The sequence below is a fragment of the Phyllobates terribilis genome, unplaced genomic scaffold, assembly GCF_046119375.1.
Source record: "Phyllobates terribilis strain yellow unplaced genomic scaffold, ASM4611937v1 Scaffold_3__8_contigs__length_932513732, whole genome shotgun sequence".
NCBI classification, from domain to species: Eukaryota; Metazoa; Chordata; class Amphibia; order Anura; family Dendrobatidae; genus Phyllobates; species Phyllobates terribilis.
In genome coordinates this window covers 465,090,657-465,108,070 of record NW_027362763.1, presented here as the reverse complement: position 1 = coordinate 465,108,070, position 17,414 = coordinate 465,090,657, and the positions used below count along the sequence as shown (strand labels likewise).

The 17,414-nt window shown below is 44.4% G+C and overlaps 1 protein-coding gene across 2 annotated transcripts in view; it reads right to left on the bottom strand.

The window, feature by feature from the left end:
* CRYBG1 (crystallin beta-gamma domain containing 1) overlaps positions 1 to 17,414 on the bottom strand; it is a 431,371-nt gene that overhangs the window by 277,006 nt on the left and 136,951 nt on the right. The window contains exon 3 of one of the 2 annotated variants that reach the window (XM_073675786.1): positions 6,302 to 6,391. The exons of the other annotated variant lie outside the window; for it this stretch is intronic. Coding sequence (XP_073531887.1) covers positions 6,302 to 6,391 — 90 coding nt within the window. The remainder of the gene's footprint in view (positions 1 to 6,301; positions 6,392 to 17,414) is intronic. 2 annotated transcript variants of the gene reach the window in all.

Below are 17,414 nucleotides of genomic sequence, written 5' to 3'. Positions count from 1 at the left end.
CATCATCCACGTCGGCTGCCCTGAGGCCATACCCCTCCCGTTGGGGGTTATACCATCCACGCTGCACCATCCTTCCACCGGCCTCAGCGGTCTGCCCTGCAGCGGCAGCTCCATAGCTGCATTCAACGGGTGGCGTAGTCGTCCATCATCTACCGCTGATACAGCGCCACTTAGTCTGACTCCCTGGGCACGGACCGGATCACCGCCACGAGACTACAACCCTCAAGAGATCCGGCTCCGGGTAAGCTCCCGCGTGCGCAACGCAGCGCGACACAGGCCCAGGGGCGCGTCAAATGTATAGTTTCACCCCCCTTAATTAGCATACTGCTCACTTCCCCTTTGCATGATTGATAGCATTTGCTGGATATAGGATCACACTGTAGCGGGCGGCCAATACAAAAAACAGAGAGAGATGTGAGAGTGCCCGCACTGTCATTTTGTGTACACTTGTGGCAGCCCAGGGGTCCGGTTGCCACAGTGGCATTGCCTCCCTCATAAGGGGTGATGCCATGCTTGGAAGCAAGGAGGGGTCCCCTAATTAGGTACACCAGCATACAACACTTTCCTGGCTCCAGACCAGCAAGGGGAGCTCCTCCCCTTAGCAACTGGAATCTGGAGGCAGGGTTAGTAAGAGTGAGTTGAGAGGAGTTGAAGACAGGACAGCGACGAAGGACCTGGGGAAGGGAGCTGTGTACAAGCTCACCCCAGAGGAGCGAAGCGCAGAAGAACCGGACACCGGAGTCTGTGGTTGTGGGGCACTGAAGGCCCAGCAGCAGAAACCGGAGGGCAGGAGACTGCAGGTCTCCTGGCCCCACCAGACGCCCAGAGGCTCAGCAGCACATAGGGCCCAGCACTGCCACGAGGAAGCGACACTCCAGGAAGGCCCGAGCTGCCTGCCATACGGGTGAGCACAAAGACGTTTTAATCAGGGACGAGGGCCACAGCATAGCTACAAGCAGCAGGGCCAAAGAGATTAGCGCAGATGGAAGGCCTACAACTCCACCTGGTGAGGTGGATCCCCAACTTGCTTCCAGGCCGCCCGGACCTCTACTACCAGCTAGTACCCGTGCCCCGGTCTGCTTAACAACCGCAAGTAAGGATAAAAGGAAATCGCCATTAAGCTGTGGACTGGTCATTATCTGCGCCATTCCCTACACTACACCACACCAACAACATTACCTCATAGCATCACTATATCCTGCCCTGGAGCTAAGCTCTGCCTGTGGAGAACTGTACCAACTCTGCTGTGTCACCATCAGCTCCAGAGGATCTGCACCGCAGCGGCGGCCCCAAATAGCCGCATACCACAGGTGGCGTCACAAATATTATCTCTATAAAAACTTTATTCCCCTTTTACTTTTCCCCTTTAATTGACCGCCCTGGGTCACGGACCGGGTCACTGCCACCGTGACATCCCCCACCACCGACCGGCCCGGCCCCCTCCCTGAAACGAAGCGTGATCAGTGACGCTTGTTTCAGTGGCTATGCAAGACCATGCATGCTGTGCCCTGTGCGATGTGCACAATGACAGCGCGCTGTCCGTTGCCGTCTCAGATCAGCAGTAACGAACTGGCAACACAGTGCGTTGTCAGAGTATCCAGAGTCCAGTGACCTCACTTAAGGGAATACTGGAAGCAGACACAGACAGAAGAGGGCCACTGAGCAAGAACAATATATGGGCCCTTTGCAGTCCAATGGCTCTTCATAATGCACAATTCCTGCTTTGGAGGTGAAAGCGGGCCCCCTTTCTTCTTGGGCCCCTGTGCTGCTGCATAGGTTGCACCATTTGTATGTTCGCCCCTGACAAACATATTTCAGTTCTTGGTGACTGGAGAGTATTTATCATATAATTTCTAGTGATTATCTAGCTTAACCTATATCATTGTTTCTCAATATGGATTTCATGAAACCCTGGAGTTCCTTGGAACCTGTCTCTGGACTTCAGAACACAGCAGCATCACAGTGAAATCAACTTGTAGATATTGTCCTTAAATAAATACCTCACATTCCTAAGTGATTTTACATAGAAGCAGACACCATTTTATGAGTTCATACTTGTTTTGACTAAATTTTTTTCTGTGAAATAAAGCTTGAAGGGGTTTTCCCGTGCCAGAAAACCCCTCTCCCCCAATGCTATTTGTTTTAAAACCACAAACTGTGTTTTTAATCACCCTTCCCCCCTCGGGGCCCAGTACTACTTAATCTTCACTGCTGCCGCCGGTGTCTGTTATTGTCTGCAGCGCTGACGTTACATTGACAACACTGCAGTCAATAAGAGAGCTCAGCGGATCTGCCCATGTACAGTGCACGAGGCGCTCAGAGCCACTGACCTCACTGATTTGCTGCAGTGCTTTTCACGTGATGTCAGAGCTGCAAACGAAAAGCAATAGAGGAGACTCGGCCCTGGACCCAGGGAGGGTGAGTAAAGCTGTTTGTTTTTAAAAGAAGCTGCAGCTATGGGACAATGGTTTCTAAAAACCAGAAAACCCCTTTCAAGAGGGGTCAGTAAACAGCAAAGTTTCAGTAAACTTTCTACTCTAAGCTGTGATAGTTATAAAAACCACCCCTCAAAACTATTACTCACCCTTCCTGGATCCAGCACTGGCTCTCCGCTACTGCCCTAGTCCCTGTTGTTTGTCCGCAGTAGTAACGTCATGTTAAGAGCTCTGCAGCCAATTAGTGAGCTCAGTGGCTCATGTCGTCTACACTAGCAGAGTTGCTAACCTCAGTGATTGGTTGCAGTGCTGTCCATGTGACATTAGCCCTCCAGTCAAAAAATAGAGAAAGAAGAAGTGGGAGAGAGTTGGCTCTCGCCTTGAGTAAGCAATACTCTGTTTTTATGACTTTGGGAGCTTTTAGCAAAAAGATTTCTGAGAGGAGAAAACCTCTTTAAAGTCTACCTCCACTTTCAAAAGAAGAAAGATTACTGTGCAGGTCTTTACACTATAATATTTTTTCTATACAATTCTTCTAAAGCATACATGTCAAACTCTGGCCCATGGGCCAAATCTGACCCGCAGGGTGATTATACTTGGCCTGCACACCAGAACCGCCATCCCTATGTGGGGCCCATTATTTTGTATGGAGGACTATGTGGGGCCCATTATTCTGTATGGAGGACTACGTGGGGCTCATTATTCGGTATGTAGGACTATGTGGGGCCCATTATTCTGTATGGAGGACTATGTGGGGCCCATTATTCTGTATGGAGGACTGTGTGGGGCCTATTATTCTGTATGGAGGACTATGTGGGGCCTATTATTCTGTATGGAGGACTATGTGGGGCCCATTATACTGTATGGAGGACTATGTGGAGCTCATTATACTGTATGGAGGACTATGTGGGGCCTATTATTCTGTATGGAGGACTATGTGGGGCCCATTATTCTGTATGGAGGACTATGTGGAGCTCATTATACTGTATACTGGTTGGCCCTCGACTTTGTCCAAGTTTTTCATTTTGGCCCTCTGTGTGTTTGACATCCCTGTACTAAAGGTTTTTGCTTCTAACCTGCAGCATAAACCTCCCAATGTCTGTTCTTTGGGCTGAACTATCTAAGCAGTGTATGGCTCCTTCTACTTCCTTCAGTGTGGGAGCAAGCGTGATAGGATCTTACAGAGCTGGATCCCACACTGAAGACAATGGCTCAAAGCGACGAGCAGGAAGCTGCCTAAGTAAGTGCAGTCGACAGCACAAACCTCAGGAAGACCATGCTGCAGGTTAACAGCAAAAACCTCTAATAGAGTGATGTAGAAAAATTATTATGCTGCAACATCCTGCACTACAATCGTTTTTGTTTTGAAAGTGGAGGTAAGCTTTAAAACATTTTTACAATTTACAAAACAAAAACTGTGGTCCTGACATTGTGTTAGATGGTGAAGAGGTGCACTTTGTGTAGGAAAATAACTATATTGTGAGGCAGGTTCGGTTGACCTTTTATGTATATGTTAATGTCCCTATGTACCTCCTAATCCCACATTATTTTGTCTCCTCCCTTTTCTTCCTATTATTTCATGTTATATATACTGTTTCTTTATATATATCCTTGCGTGTGTAATAAAAATAATTTGAAGAAAATGAACTATATACAAAGGTTTCTAACCTTGTAAGGTCTTCAGAATAGGTTCTCATACACACCATTTTTTTAGGTCTATTCCTCTGTATGCCTTTCATTTATAATGCAGTATTAAGGTATGCGCCCACGACCAGGAATAGCAGTGTTTTGGAGGCAACCTTTTTTCGCTGTGTCCAAAACTCTGCGTTCTAATCACGTACTTAAATTCACATGTGTTTAGGGAACTATGCGGTTTTACCGCATCTAATGACTGGATATGCTGGAAACTACAGAGCAGAGACAAAATTAACATGCTGCAGCTCGTAAACACGCACCGCGGATGATTTTACGCAGCATTAAATAAACGCACAGTGTGCATGGGATTTCAATAAATCCCATCCACTGTGCTTGCAATGTAGAACACAGCATTTTGGATGCAGCAAAAATACGCTGCATCCAAACGCTCTATTCCTGATCGTGGGCACGTACCCTTAGAGGCAACATATAGGTTCACAAGTATTACAGGCCTGTCAGCACCCAGTATCCCACCATACAGAGTCCATAGATATAAAATTGCTGTCTGAATAAACACTTAGAGTGCAGTAACACTAGGCAATTTTCATAGATAATTCCTAGGAATGCTCATTCCCATAATCGAGCAGTATAAACAACCTGTCAATCACTCAGCAAAAATACTTATTCGTCCAATTAAATTATTTTTAAGCTTGCTTAAAAATCATCATCGGCAGCACATTTTCCTTTTTAAAACAGAGCTTGTGGTGCTGAGAACAACGATAGTCTAGAAAATGACTTTCGCGTTCCTACCCCTGAAGACACCAATCACGTCAATGTATTGTAATGTGAATAATGCCTTGCATCCAGGGGCGGACACAGACTGTAGTGGGCCCCTGTGCAAGAAATTTTGGGGGGCCCCCCCTGCCCTTCATAAGGCAACAAAGTTATGTAAACATAACCCCCCATGTGCATCTCTCACCCCCCCATGTGCAGCTCTCATCCCACCCATGTGCAGCTCTCATCCCCCCCATGTGCATCTCTCATCCCCCCCATGTGCATCTCTCATCCCCCCCATGTGCATCTCTCATCCCCCCTATGTGCATCTCTCACCCCCCCATGTGCATCTCTCACCCCCCCATGTGCATCTCTCACCGCCCCATGTGCATCTCTCACCCCCCCATGTGCATCTCTCACCCCCCATGTGCATCTCTCATCCCCCCCCATGTGCATCTCTCATCCCCCCCGTGCATCTCTGATTCCCCCCACTCCTAGTTAATTAATTGTATTTAAAAAAAATAAAACTTGTTATACTTACCCCCATGCAATCCCTGCAGAATCCTGGCGCTCGTCCACGTCGCTGCCACCAGGTTCTCCTGACGTTCGGCCATGTGACGGCGCCACATACATAGCCATCAGCTTTTGTTTTGGCCAAAAGATTTTTAAAGCCGCCACCACGATAAGGTAGACTCTTCTGGGCGGGCCCTACTCTAACCTATTAAAATTTTCTTAAAATATCCAATACTCTTTTTAGATATATTTTTATTTAGTTTTCTTTAAGGGAATGTGTCATATACATTTTTTTTTTAAATGACCAATAATACCACATACAGGGAATACCGCCACACCATGACCAGACCACATATTACCACAACATAGTGACCGAATAATACCACACAGAAGGGAGAAAAACTGCCACACCATGACCAGACCACATATTACCACTACATTACTAATATTACCACCACATTACTAATATTACCATAAGTGTCATTATACACGGGAGCTCTATACATGGTATGTATAACGTAAGTGTCCAGGTAATCTAGTGATCACCAGTGAAATTATACACAGGAGCTCTGTATATAGTGTCAGTGTACAGGTAATACAGTGACATTATACACAGGAGCTCTGTATATAGTGTACAGGTAATACAGTGATCATCAGTGACATTATACACAGGAGCTCTGTATATAGTGTCAGTGTACAGGTAATACAGGGATCACCAGTGACATTATACACAGGAGCTCTGTATATAGTGTCAGTGTACAGGTAATACAGTGATCACCAGTGAAATTATACACAGGAGCTCTGTATATAGTGTCAGTGTACAGGTAATACAGTGATCACCAGTGACATTATACACAGGAGCTCTGTATATAGTGTCAGTGTACAGGTAATACAGTGATCACCAGTGACATTATACACAGTGTACATGTAATAGACTGACTCACCGGTGACGTCTCTAGGTGAAGTCCTTCATCTTCGCTTTTCTCCTTCATCCAGCACAGACCGCCATCACGTCTTCCAGCCAGGACTCGTCTCTGCATAAAATAACACAGTTATCTAGAGCACATTCCCCAACTTCTACATTACGCAGCTGAATACAGACGTGCATCCACCATCAATATATGGTTAGTTATTAGGCAACCTACCATTCCAAATATAAATTGTAATCCACCACTGTGCCCCCATTAACTGTAAATAGGCACTTAATATATAATTTAATTAGAACCTCTACTCTTTCCGCCAATTTGTTACCAGTCACACTCCTGCATCCGCAACGCCCCCTACTCTATACTTCCTGCTCCCCGCATTCAATATTTACATGCACCCCCTGCCCCAATTCATTATATCATGTCCGTGCTCTCCCCACCCCATCATCATTTATCATTTACTCTCCCCCACCCCACATTCGTTATGTGCAGCTCATTATCCCCCTACTCACAATTCCCCCATGTGCAGCTCTCAAACCCCCCCATGTGCAGCTCTCATCCCCCTCCCCCACATGTGCCCCTCTCTCATCCCCCTCCCCCACATGTGCCCCTCTCTCATCCCCCTCCCCCACATGTGCCCCTCTCTCATCCCCCTCCCCCACATGTGCCCCTCTCTCATCCCCCTCCCCCACATGTGCCCCTCTCTCATCCCCCTCCCCCACATGTGCCCCTCTCTCATCCCCCTCCCCCACATGTGCCCCTCTCTCATCCCCCTCCCCCACATGTGCACCTCTCTCATCTCCCCCCACATGTGCATCTCCCATCTCCCCCCCACACATGTGCATCTCCCATCTCCCCCACACATGTGCATCTCCCATCTCCCCCCCCACACACGTCCATCTCCCATCTCCCCCCCCACACATGTGCATCTCCCATCCCCCCCCACACACATGTGCATCTCCCATCCCCCCCACACACATGTGCATCTCCCATCCCCCCTACACACACATGTGCATCTCCCATCTCCCCCCCCTACACACATGTGCATCTCCCATCTCCCCCCCTACACACATGTGCATCTCCCATCTCCCCCCCCACACACATGTGCATCTCCCATCTCCCCCCCCACATACATGTGCATCTCCCATCTCCCCCCCCACACACATGTGCATCTCCCATCTCCCCCCCCACACACGTGCATCTCCCATCTCCCCCCCCCACACACGTGCATCTCCCATCTCCCCCCCCACACACATGTGCATCTCCCATCTCCCCCCCCACACACATGTGCATCTCCCATCTCCCCCCCCACACACACACGTGCATCTCCCATCTCCCCCCCACACACACATGTGCATCTCCCATATCCCCCCCCACACACACATACATACATACATACACACACACACACACACACATGTGCTTCTCCCATCTCTCCACTCCTAGTTAATTGTATTTTAAAAAAAATAAAACTTGTTATACTTACCCCCATGCGATCCCTGCAGAATCCTGGCGCTCGTCCAAATCGCTGACAGCAGGTTCTCCTGACTTCCGGCCATGTGACGGCGCCGTCACATGACCGGAAGTCAGGGGAATCATGAAGGCGCTGCTGCAACAGCGCAGCTCAGCGCTGAAATGTCCCGGACCCGGCGCATAGCATGGGGCCGGGGGCCCCATGAGGAGAGAGACGCACAAGAGGGGGGCCCCCGAGGGGGCCCCTACCGGCCGGGCCCCATACTGGAGTCAGGGCAGTCATGCCCTGATGGCGGCCCTGCTGGAGGCTGGAGGGGCCCCCTCTCCCTCGGGGCCCCCGTTCAATGAACCGGCTGCACGGGCGGTAGTTCCGCCCCTGCTTGCATCTTTTGTAAGTATTGTGTCATGTGAATTATATTGTGATGTTTGCCTGTGTAATGAATAGTGTGTTGTAGCGTAAGATAAGTAATGTAATGTAATGCATAGTGTAATGCATAGTGTTATAGATGTATAATATTTTGTAAGGAAGATCTGGCCAGCAATAGACTGCAAGGATAGAGACAGTTAAGCGTTGGGACTAGCCCACAGTGGTAGGAGTTAGTATATAAGGACTGTAAAAGCAAGATGTGGTAATATTAAAATGTAACTTTTATTTGGTATGCAATAAAATAGATCAAAGTGAGTATCTACTCAAATCACAAATTAAACACACAAGGTCCTCATGACCCCAAATCCAGAGACAAGTGCATGTACTGGATATAAAATTCTACAGCAGAAAATTTTACTAAGTATATATATCAACCACTAAAATGAGTATAACTTTAGCCAAAGTCTATACCCATAAATGTATAAGTTATGCTCATTGTAGTGGTTGATATATATACTTAGTAAAATTTTCTGCTGTAGAATTTTATATCAGTACATGCACTTGTCTCTGGATTTGGGGTCATGAGGACCTTGTGTGTTTAATTTGTGATTTGAGTAGATACTCACTTTGATCTTTTTTATTGCATACCAAATAAAAGTTACAATTTAATATTACCACATATTGCTTTTATATTTCTATTGATAGTGGCTATAATATCCCCCATTGCTTAATTGTTGTAGTATATAAGGACAGAGACGGTTCCTCAGTAGTGGGAATTTAGAGTTGAAGTAGCAGACCTAGTGTGTGATAAGTACAGACATCTAGTCCGCAGGCTGATGAGGCCGTATGTATTGGGTGACTTGTGGCAGGAGAAGAGGGAGACCGGACTGGAGATAGCGTGATCTTCGAGCTGTGGTTTAAATATCAGACGAGAGCAACGAGGGGGCTGTAGACCGACTCTCGAACAAGCGGCCCTAGATTGAAGGACCTGAAGTACAGACTAATAGCCAGGCATCTTAACCGTCAAGGTATCGGATTATTTTCACTGGCGTGTGAGAATAGTCAACTTCCTGAGCGGATAGTCCCCAAGCGTCTGGGAGCACAAGGCTTTACTCTGGTCATGATGAGATCGGTAAGGAGACTAGACATGGAACAGCTGGAAGGGAACGTCACTATCACAAACTGTACTGTTGTGTTGGGCTGGGTAGCGCTGGAATTCATAGGACCAGTAACATCGGGAACACCCAGTGGGAACTGAAAATGTGTCTGATAATATGCTGTGAAACTGAATTGTATTTGAAGTTATGCGCCCGCTATCTTGTGTGTGAAGATGTAACTGAGGAAATGTTGGAACTGTAAAGAATTAATGTTTAAGATGAACTGTTGGTCTCTTGAGTTGTCTTATGGTCCTGGGCAGCCGAAAACAGCTGCAGCATACGGCCTGCACGAACACACAGCCCCCACTACCAAAGTTCACACACCCAGCCCAGCCAGAAACTCGTCTTCCATGTAGCGTGTTGGGACATCGAGAGTCAGTCCCTCACCCACGACTACCGCCACACGCCACTCTACATAAGCACGCAGAACAATTGTGGTAGTGATTGTTCCATGCGAATGCAAGTGTGATCAGTCTGTCTAAACAAGTAATGAAATGATCACTGATCAACTTCTATGTAGGCGAGCAGCGGGTTGTTTAATGCACAGGTCATCTAGTTTATAGCCACCTTGAGTGTTCTCAGCACATGTCTGCAGATGTAGATAAGATATACTTAGCACTTGACTAAAGGTCCTTCAAGGGATAATCTGTTAAATCACAAAACAATAGATTAGTGATTTGTACAATGAAATGGCCAATTTTGACTGGAATAAACTGCTGTTTCGGTGAAATGAACGATGCTTTGTTTCAACTGACAACCAACAAATCGTTGTAGTCATTCAAAATACCGGTTCTGTATGTTGGATTTTTTCTGACAAAGATTGGTTCTCACTGCATCATTGGCTAACAAAATCCAATATTGGCCGATGTAGTCTGTGATGCATTTTGGGTCAGCTCATCTAATGTGTCAACATTTACTTTTACATAGGCAAAATTGATGTGAACCAACAATAAATGATAATGGCCCTAACTCATCATTTGTGGGGGGGGGGGGGTTAAGTTGCTTTTGTCTTGTAGTATTTGTTGTGTGGAATTTTTTTGCACATGAATTTGGTGCAAAGTCAAAAATGCTTGTTATGTATTTAACCTTTATTCGTGACTTTTTAGTGCAAAAAGTCACACATTTTGCACAAAAATTTTTCTGGCGTACAAAAAGTCACTTCGGGGGGACACTGGAGCACATTTGCAAATGATGAATCAGGCAAAAACATCTGGAAAACCTTAAACTCATCCCATAATGGTCAACATAAAAAATACAAACATACGGTATATAAAATAGACTTAAAAGAAAAAGACGCAAATTAAAAGAAGTAGGCACACATGAAAAACAACAAAAACTAGAAAAAAAAGGTGCAAATGCATTAATGAATCAGGACCACTATTTTTACTTATTGATGGTCTATTTTTTATACACTAAACCATTTATTTCCACCTTTACTTGGCCGCAAGTGTTTCAAAAAGATAATAGGCCAGTGTAAACTTAGGCTCTGAACACTGATCATTGAGACATTCCATCCAAGGTGTATGTATCTGACACTCAGTACCCGGAGCCTAAGTCTATTAGATATATGAGAAACAATGATACCGCACACCACCTTACTGTATTTCACCCACTATAAGTCAACATCCATATTTATTCCAGAGTAATAGGCATTTTTCCCAGAATAGTAGAAAATAAATCATCCCAACCATTTATCAAATTATATCTGAAGGATATGATTGGGCAGAAATTACCATTGAGAGCACTGCATAGGAGGAATACGTTCCTGACACATACCTCCAACAAATATAATCAAGTGCATGTATTTATGCAGCTGGAAAAAATTTATGCTGATGCTTTCCACTCAAGCAAAGGCAGAAAGGACACTCTTTTTAACTGATTCATTCTGCCCAAACCACAGCTCTTGCATCCTAAACATCTATGCGTTATTCTGAAATAGAGAAAGAAAAATCCGACCATAAAAGTCCCAGTACATCAGAGTTAGTGAAAGAAAATCATATAAGAATCAGGTGACAACTAATAGAATAAAAAAAACATGTAATAAAACCATGGTAGATAAAATTATAAAACAAGGGGCGGAAACCCAGGAAACTATTAACCAATATCCAGAAGGAGGGTAGTATAGTCAATGCTCAATGCCTCTTGTTTTATAATTTTATCTATCATGGTTTTATGACATTGGTTTTTTATTCTATTAGTTGTCACCTGATTCTAATAAAATATGATTTTGTTTCACTAACTCTGATGTACTGGGACTTTAATGGTCGGATTTTTATTTTTTTTCTCTCTTGGTGTTTTACCGACTGTCCAATTTCTGGCTTTATAGGGTCCAGTTTTTTGATCTGTGAGGATGCTATATGCACTACATAATAATAGTAATATCAATATTATATGGTAATCTCACAACAGGACCAATTTTTCCCTTGTTACATATTTATTCTGAAATGTAGATATTTAGGTCAATTACAAATAAAAAAAAGACCTCCCCATTGGTGATAACAAGCAGCAGATATTTTAATAGGTGTATGGAAGAGCTAAGACAATGCTCCATATTACTGCACCACTCTGCGCTATATATCATAATTAGGTAAAGTATCAAAATGATTAATGAAATGATGCTGTTTTTTTTTAGAATTAACCGTATGTATAATTTAAGCTACTTAAAAAAAAAGTTCCAGGTACAATACCTGCCAATTTTTTTTGTCATCTTACTTAGCTATGTAAGCATTGAATTGATTATAATCATTGAGTACTACAAGGGAGCTGGACCCATTAGTGACACCATAATTCTTCATTGTTACACTTGCAAAGGAAGTTGTGCAAGATAGTGCACTTGTTAAGTAATGTCATGTTTTTCACAACACGGAACATTTTTTGTCACTACTGATTTAATTTGACACATGCTGTAATATTAACTAATATTGAGATGTAAGAGATAAATGTCATATGTATGCTTGGGGCCAATGTATCACCGAATGCAGAAATGGGAGCTTCATATAATGTAGGATAATATTAACTAGAAGCATAGACATACAATAATGAAAAATGAAAGAAGACATCAAATGCTGTAGGCAAGGAGACTTACTCATGTGATAAGATCAAATGAATCAGTCTTTTTGACAAGATTACGTACCATACCTTATTGAATGAAACGAGTTAAGGTTGGAATCTAATGTATGAAAATAAATTTAAAGAATGCACCATATATTTTCTTATATTCTCTATATCTATAAGTGACTCTCTGCGATGAAAGATTAAAAAGCTAATTTTTCATGACTGGGCCATGACATCTGCTATTACTGACCCTAATAGGCAGCGGGTATATGAAAAATAAAAATATAACGTGTCAGATCCTGTATTTTATGATGTCATGGGGTCTTCATCAATATTAGATTGTCTTCCGATTAAGCCAAATGATATCTTATGTCTCTGGTCAAATTTAGTTCTTAACTGGAAGTCTCAATTTGCAGAATCACACTTGCAGATTATCCATTTAGAAGCAGCTATGTCTTCCTGCAGATTAAACTGTTAGTTGTAGCTATGTTCTCCTTTTGCAGATCAACCAATTAGAAGCATCTTTTTCCACCTCCTTTATCTATGCTGTATAATACATGGTGAAATTTAATTAAATGGATAATAGTCTTATTCTGTATATAGTAAAATCCACCTCCCCTTACAGTTAGTTTATCCTAGAGAAGAGAATCTCACCAGACTTTGTGCTCACTCTGGAAAAATGGAAGTAAAACCTGCAATGCTGTAATAATGGGAGAAATCATATTGTTTGCCAATGATGCGTTTTTGAGAAAAATCTTATAATTTCATCTTCTGTTATTTTTTTTGTTTTTTTCTGTAAACTGATAGCTCCACATTAAGGACGCAGCTTCGATGCTTGATATATAACAGATGTGAGGAACAGTATTTTACTATTTTTAATAGTTAAGTACTATTTTGTGAGATGAATCATAAGGCCTATGTAGGTTTTCATAAAACATACTGTAGTTGAAAATTGGTCCTTGCTGAGGTACTGACTAATATTCTCCTGGCTCTCTCATGCTTTCCCATCCCTAGTAATTACATTTGTTGTGTGAGAACTAGACATTTCTAATCAAGTACAGGGTGTGCCAGGGTTAATTAAAATCAGAAAAGCGGAGGTATAAACACTGTTCTTAGGATTTTTTTTTTTTTACAACATCTTTTGGATAGAATCTTATATTTTGCTTTTTCTTTATATCCTTTTGATCCTTTAAACCATAAGTTGAGTTTCTCTGTGGATTCTGTTGAAATATGAAGTCTATTCTAGTCTGAGCTACTGTATATTGCATGTTTAAGTTGAAGAGCATGTGTTAGAGGCTCATGGTGGCCGAGGAGCCATTTGTTTTACAAGTTACAAACTTGAAGTTAGCATGTCATGGCAGCCCACTCAACAAAACTGAGTACCAAACAGTTGCCTGTAAATGGTTACTCTCATTCTGTCACAACGCGCACAACAAGCAGCAGCTATAGTGAAGAGAAGACTGGCATAGTTTACATCTATTGCACCATTCCACACAGGAATCCATGTTACATTACTTCTTATAAAACACCCAGCAGGAAGTAAGAGAGCAGCACAGATCTCCCCATGCTGCTCCTTCCACTTTCAGTGATACCTCCTAACTCAGAGGCAGGATCTCTAACAAAGCTTGTGAGACACTGGAAAAATCACAAGACACTGGAAAGACAGATTTAATCCAACTCCAGACTTTCTCTTAAAGAGAACCTGTCATCAGGGTTATTCATATTAAACTGAAGGTATGTCCATAATGGCATTGCTATACTGATTTAATCCATACATTCACTGAAGATATCTGCAGGCTCGTTGCTTTAAAAGCATCATTAAAAGTTTTGGTCTCCATGCATCACCTATAGTGTGACTGTGGGTAAGGTTTTCGGCTATGCCATGGCCCCTTCGCTGCCTCTGTTGTCTTTATCCTCTTCCATATTTAAATTTTGCGCCTACGCCATTCTAGCATAGGCGGTGCTTGCACAGATTGATCTCGTGGTAGTTTTCAGGAAAATGGTGCCAGTGTTGGCGCATGCACAGATTAAGATCTTGGCACAATGACGAGCCAAGATCTCAACCTGCGCATGAGCCGCTACCAGCTCCATTTTACTGAAGGAGGATGGATTCATTAGTTAGTTTGAGTGGAACTAGTGAGTTTTTAGGTCCCCTGGTCCTTGTGTGGCTAGGTCCTGAACCCGAACCCCTGGTCCTTGTGTGGCTAGGTCCTGAACCCGAACCCTTGGTCCTTGTGCGATCAGAGCCTGGACATGCTCACCTGGTCCTTGTGTGGCTGCTGCCTGAACCTGCTCCCCCGATCCTTGTGCGGTTTGTACCTGCACCTCGTCTACTGGTCCGTATGTGGCCAGAGCCTGAACCTCGTCCCATTGTCCTTGTGTGGCCGGTGCCGGAACCTCATCCCCTGGTCCGTGTGTAGCCAGTGCCTGAATATGAACTCTGTATATCCGGACTGCTAAAACCAGTCACAGAATCCAGTCCTAACTGTGACTCCATGTCTGTATCCGTTCTGCCCAAGGAATAGTCTGAACGGAGCCCGAGTCTATGTCAGCGAACCTGACCCTTGGTGTCAGCAGCTGCAGTACTGGGGACTGCCTAGGAGTGGTACCTGGCGGCTACCTGCAGCTCAAGCCTGACTCCATCATCAGGATCCCCAGTGAACACCAGGTAGCCGCTTAGCTACTCCCCTTCCTAGGTAAGCTCGGCCTTGTGGCACAGTGGGTCTACGAACCATGTGCAGCTTAATGTTTTAAATGGCTTTGTAATATAAAACAAGATTTTAATATTATTGGTGGTGCTTGATCCACTTGCTGGCAATTTAGCCCAAGTTTCAGGACAAATTTAGCCTCCTGAATACACTGTAGACACAGATTTGGATTTGCTAAGATTTGGCTGCTACTGTACCCTAATGGCACTCAAGGATCACATGACTGCTGGGACTGGAGCAGGAAGAAGCTCCATTATCACTTCCTGTATTGTATGACTGGCAATCATTCAAAACTGTATATACAGTGATGAGGAAAGCAAACATAGTACTAAACCATGAATGCCTTGTTCTTCCTCATAGGGAGCCAGCTGCACGTTCTTTGCTCAGATGCTGACTATGCAAGGAAGTTCTAAAATGTCCTGGCAGAGCTTTATGCGAAGCACCCCACGATTTAAAATGTTTGTCAGTTTGCAAGTAGCTAAACACATTTTATGGGGCTTAACAATCATCACATATCCCTAGAATATGTCATCAGTGTGTTACTAGTAGGAATCCAACCAGTGGACACTTCTTACTGAAAACAGTGTGAAAGACAGTGTTACCTTGTTTTTTTGGAGAGTAATCTTTTATCCCCTATCCTATGGATATCTTGCTGATCACTGCGGATCTGACTGCTGGGAGCTCCAGCAATTCTGAGACCAGGACTATTTAACCTAAGGAATTGGGCATTTAGGATGGGGCTGCAAAGGAGTGGAGGAGCTCATGCTCGGGCTCTGCTGAATTCATTGTCTCTAGAACTGGCGAGCACAACGTTTGGCTATTTCTGGTAGTACCACAGACAATTAATGGAGCGGCGTATGAGCATGCACACCTCTGCTCCATTCAGGGCGGGACTTAAAAGCCGCATTCTTGGAGTACTATAGCCCCAATATTAGGATTGTTGGGTGTTCCAGCAGTCGGATCTCCAGTGAGCTGCAAGTTGTCTTCCATCCTATAGATGGTTACAACTTGAGTTTTTGGGAATAATATTTTAAAGTTATGTTTTTTTTAAAACATCAGGGCTTTAGAGTTAAACAACAGATCTTTCTCAGGATCATGGAATCTGATAGTGGTTATGACAGCGTGAGCTTACTGACAGGATCTATAAATATAACTAAACTATCTATTTTTGTCTTGGAGATCTTGGATACTATTTATTTCATTGGTAGCTTTTGCATCATTAGTTCTTTGATGTGGAAAGATTCCTGGCCACAAGGTATGAACGGGGCATTAGCAGGGCCAAAACGATCGCTGTCGCAGTAGTTGCGACTGGGCCCATGCGGGTGAGGGGCTGCCCGCTGATGCCCGCGAATACTTCAGTTGGATGTCAAAGGACGCTCATTCAGCTGAACTGTATTGTGGCGCAGAGTTCTGCCGGATACCTACAACTGCAGTACATTTCTCCAGCCAATCAGAGGCTGGCAGCCGACGGCTTTAGAAATGGATGCCGCGCGGCGGAGGAGCGGATAGAAGGTGAGTAGAATCGCTTATTTTTTTGTGCCTTAAAGAACAGCGGCAGAACGGGGAAGATATACCTTGAAGGGCAACATATATATACCAGGATGGGGAACATGTATACCAGGATGGGGAACATATATACTAGGATGGGGCCAGGATGAGGGATATACAGTTAGGTCCATATATATTTGGACAGAGACAACATTTTTCTAATTTTGGTTCTAGACATTACCACAATGAATTTTAAACAAAACAATTCAGATGCAGTTGAAGTTCAGACTTTCAGCTTTCATTTGAGGGTATCAACATTAAAATTGGATGAAGGGTTTAGGAGTTTCAGCTCCTTAACATGTGCCACCCTGTTTTTAAAGGGACCAAAAGTAATTGGACAATTGACTCCAAGGCTATTTCATGGACAGGTATGGGCAATCCCTTGGTTATGTCATTCTCAATTAAGCAGATAAAAGGCCTGGAGTTGATTTGAGGTGTGGTGCTTGTGACGCGCCCCCTGGGCCGTGGGGGTACCCGGAGCCGGGCCTTGTAGATGCTGGGGGGTTGTAGTCACCGTGGCGGTGACCCGGTCCGTGACCCAGGGCGATCAAACCAGTGGCAGACTATTTGTGTGAGGTTAATGTCCGACTACGCCACCTGTGGATTGCGGTTATTAAGAACCGCCCGCTGCAGAGCAGGCCGCTGAAGCTGGTGATGTGTGCAGCAAGGTGATGTGACTCCCCACAGGAAGAGTGTAGCTTCAGGGCAGCGTGTATGGATGATGGTGGTAGTGGTGCGAAGCAGCAATAGTAACGACACAGAGTCTTTGCAGTGCAGTCCCAGGGTCTTTACTGATGGCACTTATATAGGCCCCAACGGGAGTA